Here is a 6,890-nt window from a genome sequence, read left to right on the forward strand (position 1 = left end):
TCCCACGGGTCCGAAGGAACCAGAGGTGCCTTTTTCTCCTCTGTTAACGCCCTATTGTTCTTGGCTTTCTTCACCCACCCATGCACCAGCTCCTCAGAATCTTTGTGAGGTGGGCTGGGGGGCGGGGGGTGAGTGCTGCGTCCTTTTCATGAGGGTGGGTGCACCCAGCTCCATACCACTCGTCCATGCGCCAGAACACAGTCACTGCAGGCTCGGGCACAGCCCTCCTTCACATTTGGAATCCTGGGCTTCCTGAACCTTGCCTATCCCCATAGCTGCGCCAGGAATCCAGTGGTTTAGATACCCGGGACCCCCCAGTGGAAGGAAGCATATATACTCCAGTCAAGTGGTCACAGGCTGGAGAGAAATGTAGAGTAATAGGTGACAAACTTGATGGTCTAAATCATGAGCCGGGTCAGTGTGGCCAGCGACAGCTCTAGGGAAGCAGGTTAGTTTCTAAACGTCTGGCTCCAACACCCTCCGGGTCATGCTTCCTCTGCGCGCACGCGGGGCTTGGGAAAGCCCGGTGTCCCTACGCTGATGGGCGGTCCCGAACGTCCCTGAGGTGCCACCAGCTTCCTGAGACCCACTGGCCAATATCGGTCTGGTACACACACACCTTGCAGACTACCCACCACCATAGCAGCTCCCTCCCCACCCCACTTTTTGAACCCCCCAATTCGTCCCCACCAAGCCAGAAAACCACCCTGGCCACGGGGAACGTGGGGCCGGGCCACTTACTGGGGCTGAGGAAACACTCGGTCAGCCTTCGGAAGCAACTCGCATTGTTAGAGGGTCCATCTTCCATGTCGGAGCCGAAAAGCAGCGGCCAAGCGGTGGCAAGGGGGAGGGCGGCGCCTCGGGGCCACCACGGAGTTCGGCCACCGGCGACAGAGCCGGGGCCGAGGCCAGGGCAGCCCCCGCCGGCGCCCGGAAAACCGGAGGAGTCCGCGCGGCGTGCACCCGGGTGTAGGGGAAGCCGCGGCGGCGGAGATGGCCGGGGCCCGGCGCGGGCTGGGAGCAGCAAGCCTTGAATCGCAGGCGAGAGGAAGAGCCGCCGCCGCCCGCCGCTGCCACGGCTGCTGCCACCGCCGCTGCGGTGACTACTGCCTGGGGGGACGCTCAAGGGAGCTGCCTCTTGTCCTCCTCCTCCGCCGCCGCCGCCAGCATCGCCGCCGCCTCCTCCTCCTCCTCCTCCAGCCGCCGCTGCGCCCTCCCTTCTCGGGAGCCGCGCGGGGAGGTGGAAGGCAGATGAGGAGGGGACAAGAGGGGGAGGGGGAAGGGGGGGCGGCGGCCAGAAGTACCAGGAAGATGAAAAGGAGGAGGAGGGGACAGGGGAGGAGAAGGCAAGCACCCAGGGAGCACGGGCCGCCACCCAGCCGCAACCTCCTGCACTGAGAACGGAGAGGGCGCCGGGGCCCCCAGTGGGGCTGGCGTGGCCTGCGGGAGACAGGGACCGGGACAGGGGCGGGGGCGCTGCTAGCTCCTCCCGGCTGCAGCCAAGCAGTTCCTGGGCCAGGCTCAGGCCCACTGTACTCTGCCCGCTGGCCGGGCCGCGCCGGGGTTCCAGAGGGACTTGGACACCGCCAGGCTCGTCCCCACACTCCCGCAGTGGGGCCTGGGGGTGGGGAGCGAGCCGCTCCTCCGGGTTAGCCATGACCCTCCTCCCCAGCCTGCAAGGGGGGCAGGCGGGAGGGCGCGGCGGCCGGGACTCTGCGGGCTCCGCCCCCGCAGCACCGGCCCTCCCCACGACGCAGCCCAGGCTCTGGTCCGGTCCGCCTCTCGGGTCTTGGGTGCCTCTCTGGCCCGGGGGTTCACATCCTGCTCCCTTTGGGATTCAAGAGGACCCCGGGCGGGGGGACGAGTCCCAATCGCTGCGCCCGGGTGCGGGCTGGTACGCAGGATCCGCGTCCTTCCTGGCCGGGCAAGGGGCTGCCGGGACGCTGCCTGCGGGCGTGGCGTGGTGTGTGCGCGCTTCGGCGCCTGAGCCGCGGCGGCTGCTCCAGAGCAGCGGAGAAAAGCGCCGCAGTGCCGCTGCCCGTGGAGGCGGCGGTGGTGGCGGCGGCAGAAGACGCCCACTGGCGGAGCAGGCGCTCCCCGAACCGCCACCGCCCGCGCCCACGTTGCGCGTCCACTGAGACTCAGGTCCCAGCACCCTGGCACTCTGCGCGTGGTGTTTGCCCCTAGCCCGCTAGTCTCCCTGGAGTTAGCACATCTGGATCTGGCGTTCCAGATGCTAAACCCACAGCCTAGCCTCTGTTCCAGCTATGTGCAAACCACATCCGCCTGTGGGCGGGTGACCTGAACCAGGGAATCCTCTTTCCAGCCCGGCAGTATCAACAGAGAAGGCTTTTGGCCAGAGCTCCTGGAGGGGGGATTCAAATTTGGACATTTAGCAAGTTTAAAATCAAAGCAGTGTTCCCATTAGAATGTCTCAAAAGGCGGTTCATTCCGGGACTGCCTTGCCAATACCCACTTTAAAGCGAACTTTTCGTATGTCAGCCCACTTTGTCCTGGTGGGTCTGGAAGATAGAAGGAGCAAACTAGGGTTCGCACACGAAATGTAAAGAGTTCATCGCTTTAAAACCCAGAGACCATCTGTCACCAGTGGCTTACTTGGCCCCCCTATTCCTTCAGCAGTCTGGAGTCCAGACCGCTGCTGTAGAAAAAGTCTGGCGCTGCGAACAAGAACTTCGGGAGTTGGGAGAAGCTAACTAGCCAAGGAGCGCAGATGCAGGTGTTGGCGATCCTGTCCTTGCCGACTCCCCTCGGGGACCATCTCTGCACACCAGGTTTGAGAGTCCTGGTTGCCTTTTGGTAGAACAGTGTCCTAAAGACCCAGAGCCCAGCACCTAAGCTTACGCTGCGGTGCAGCGGCTTGGCTGATCCAGAGCTGGGACTCTGAGTATGAGACCTGCAGGAATGGCAGGAACTGTTTCTCCTCATCGCAGTTTTCTTTTTTATTCAGATGTTTTTCATGATTTTGGTTTGCAGTGAATTCCACATTCTTCTGCAATACACTCTTTTCCCGGACTCCCGTCTCTGATTCCAAACCCCTAAGAGTGGAAAAGGAACAGTCACAGTTGCACCAAATCGACTAGGTGGCATTCAGAGGACTTGGTGCTGGCGTCCTCTTTAAAGTTCCGGATGTTTTGGCAATTCTAAGAAGGACAGACTCAGAGTGTAGTGTAATAGCAGGAGCCAGCCAGTTCACCTTACCATGAGATCCCTGCGTTTGCAGAACAAGAACCAGTTCTATGATTCTTAACTTGGGGGCTAAGAGTGCCTTTCCATCCCCCAACCCCTGACCCCAATGAAGAAAAAAATATAGACAGGAGTAGCGCCAGCGGTCTCCATCTGCAGCCTAGGGCTTGCATGTTCTGCAGCTGCATAGACTGCCCTTGCTCACTTGGCTGAGAGCAAGTTCCCAGTTCGCGCGGTCTTCCAGACAGGATGGTCCTGGAAACGTGTTCAGGCAAAGGGATTTCTCCTTCAAGAGTTAATTGTTCATTCTTTACAAAAGTTTCTCCTTGCCAATTAAGGCTTATAGGTTTTTGAGGTATTGAAACGATTTTCCAGGCACTCAAAAACTTACTTCTAGATGGATATAAGCCGCCTTGAAGCCGCAGGAGGCGGGAAAGCATTACACATTTGCTCTGTTAGTCTTTGTTAGATCGAACTGCAAACTCTCTCTCTCGTTAACCCTTTTCCAGAGTCGACCTTCTTTCTATTTTCCATCATTTTTCTCCCATTGCTTGCTGGAAACGAATCTGTATCCTGGACAAATAACAAAGTCACAAAGTGTAACGAAGGAAAAGGAACACTGGGGAGAGGAATAAAAAAGCAATTACATTTTGATTGTCCCCCTACCTCCCTTAACACTGGCATCCTCGGCTGTTCATTTAAGTCTTCTAGGCACTTGGCTACTTGTATTTGGAACACACATCTAAAGATTCCTGTCTTGGATGTCTTGTTTCCCTTGCCTCTTTGCCTTTCTCTGCGGATCATACCAGGAAGAAGAGAAGACTGGGTTACTGGACCTTGTCACTTCAAACTCCTTGTGAATAAACACATTACTGAGCCTCCAGGAGTGGTGGTATGCTTAAACTTGACCAGGTAGTTATTGTTAGGATGGCATCGGATAGCATCGGATGGCTGCCTGTTAGGGGTCCTGTCAAAGGTAATCAGGTATAGGAGCTGTTAAAATGATTCTCCTCACCTCAGGTGAACTGTCAGCACACTTGCTGGAGTTGAAAACTAAAAGAATAAACTAAAAGACAGCAGTTAGAGGTTAGCACCAGCAGACACAGAATTATGAGGACTTGTGGAGCACCCACACAGACACAGGCTAAACACTGAGCCCTCCCCCTGGCTCCCAGGAACTGCTATTTTGCACCCATATAAATTCCAGATTGGTTTTTAGTGTTTTATGCCTAAAAATTCACCGGTACAGCAGATAGTAACTGCCTGCTTATTACCTAACTTGTATTATATGCTCTTAAATATATATGGTTCAAGAGAGAGCCCAAGAAATGTGGAAATAATGATTTTTCTTTGAAAGCATATAACTTTTATCTGGCTAATAATCGACATGATTAACATTTGATAAACTTCTTGGTAGACCTACAGGTCTGTGTTTTTTGTTTTTTTTTTTTAATGAATTCCTGTATTTTTATATATTTTCCAGAAGGAGGGAGTAGGGGAAGGAACTGTTTTTCTCTGTTAAAGTGCTAACATCCTAACCTTATTAACACATGAAAACCAAGGTTAACTCAATGTTAAACTGACCTATTTAAACGCACAAGGTCTATATATTTTCTTAAAGCCCCTTTCTCTTTGCATTGATTTTTAACCTTTGGAACTTACAGAACAGAGCCAAACTTTCCTAAGCTGGTAGCTATTGTTGCCAGCTCAAACTCAGAGGATTTAACTGCTGGTTATCAGCTAAGGTTATTTCCACAAACCTGTGTCCCACACTTCCCCAGGATCTCCTAAGCCCAGGGACCTCCTTTCAGGGCTGCAAGTAACTCAGAGTTACCAGGAAGTTTCCTTCGTGTCTCTGTAGTGGCTATTCCTGGTTGTCAACTTGACTATATTTGAAATGAACTACAATCCAGAATTGGAAGGCTCACCAGTGAACCTAATCTGGAGGCTGGGAGATAGAAGTTTCTGATCTGGATCTTGGTATGGAGATCTTGAGACACAGTGGTGATTGAATCCAGAAGATTAAGACAGGGAGATCTCCAAGTCCAAGGTCATCTGGGATTAAAGGTGTGGTGGCACACACCTTTAATCTGGGCTACACCTTCTGCTGGGGACCATATAAGGACATTGGAAGAAGGGAGTCTGGCTCTTGCTCTTTCGCCTTCTTGCTGTGTGGGACTCAGCAACTGCTAGATCCTTGGACTTCCATCCACAGCTACTACTGAACCATTGTTGGGATTTGGACTGCAGACTGTAAGTCACCAATAAATTCCTTTACTATATAGAGACTATCTGTAAGTTCTGTGACTCTAGAGAACCCTGACTAATACAGTCTCTCACCCTCAGTCCACCATAGCTTTGTTTCTAGACTCCTGGAATTTGTTTCTTGCTAGCACATCTCAAGAAAGTTATTGCCTGTGTGATTCATAATGACAATTCCATTTCAAACAGTCTGACACTGGGGGAATTGCTATTCCATAACATTTATAAAAAGACAGGTAGACAGACAGACAGACACTCCTTTACGTGTCACCTGCTAAAAGATCACAAATGTCTATTATTGGTAATGTTAAAAAAAAAAAAACTTTGCCTAGGGTGAGAGTTGTTTTTTTATAGTGCTGTCATAGACAAGCCTAAGAGGGAAAAAATGGGATATTATAATTCTAGTAAGAAAAATACTATTGAAGTCAATACTAGGTTGTGGAAATCTTTTTTAAAAAAGGGAGGGGGAGCTGATAAAAATAACTTCACTTACTGTATAAATACCCACCTCACCAACCAAATTACTTTATAAATTTAAACATTCTTTATTAGACAAGTTTTAATTTTGTAATTTTATGGGCTAAAACAAACAGCCAGTATAGCTGGCATTATCCTTTCCTTAGTGAACACCAGAATACTGCTTAGTTATTTTTGTTTTGATTTGTTACAATATGAATACTCAACAAAATTCTCAAGGATCCATGCCTTCTGAGGAAAGGTAGATATGAGGTGTGTGTGTGTGTGTGTGTGTGTGTGTGTGTGTGTGTGTGTGTGTATTTTTTCTTGACAGAAATAGTCTAAGCAGAAACCTTTATTAGTTAAAACCATAATCCCCCCCATGACAAAAAGCTTTGCAAAATTGCTATGAGTATTGAGTCTCGAGAGTACTGGTGTTAGTAAGTACTGCTGAGGTTGTCTAGTAGTGAGTACTTGATTCTTGGGATAACCATGTTAACTGTTAACAACACTCCAATATGACCCCGATGTGCAACCACAAAGAGCCACATGTCAAAGCTTTGCCTTTAAGCAGTACCAAATCCCTGTAGAAACCCCATGCATTTATAGGATAGTGAACTGTTTCTTAGTGCTCAAGGCCACATAGAACTTGGAACACAGCCAGGAGCTCTGTTTAAATAACCAACAGTGTCACCAAACTTTTGCAAATAAGATACAATGATTTCATTGAAAAGCAAAGAGAACATTGTGTCTCAAAATCTCAGTAATAAATGGTAAAATAAACCGCCCAGAGATCTGAAGGCCAGTTTCCCACAGCACAGGAGGAAGCGGGCATGGGAGACATCCAGGATTCACTGCACATCCTATATGGTCTACCCTGAACCCTGGGTGCCAGTGAGTATTCAGGTACTAAAGAGAGGGTGTGTCCAGGATGCCTCTGAATCCATGCTAATGACTGAGGGCTTCAT

The 6,890-nt window shown here is 51.0% G+C and overlaps 1 protein-coding gene across 1 annotated transcript in view; it reads right to left on the reverse strand.

Moving 5' to 3' along the window:
- Pde10a (phosphodiesterase 10A) overlaps positions 1 to 1,138 on the reverse strand; it is a 180,665-nt gene extending 179,527 nt beyond the window's left edge. Inside the window, exon 1 of the mRNA XM_021220932.2 lies at positions 742 to 1,138. Coding sequence (XP_021076591.1) covers positions 742 to 808 — 67 coding nt within the window. The 5' untranslated portion in view covers positions 809 to 1,138. The remainder of the gene's footprint in view (positions 1 to 741) is intronic.
- Between the last annotated feature and the right edge of the window lie 5,752 nt (positions 1,139 to 6,890).

The sequence above is a fragment of the Mus pahari genome, chromosome 21 (genome assembly GCF_900095145.1).
Source record: "Mus pahari chromosome 21, PAHARI_EIJ_v1.1, whole genome shotgun sequence".
Classification (NCBI taxonomy): domain Eukaryota; kingdom Metazoa; phylum Chordata; class Mammalia; order Rodentia; family Muridae; genus Mus; species Mus pahari.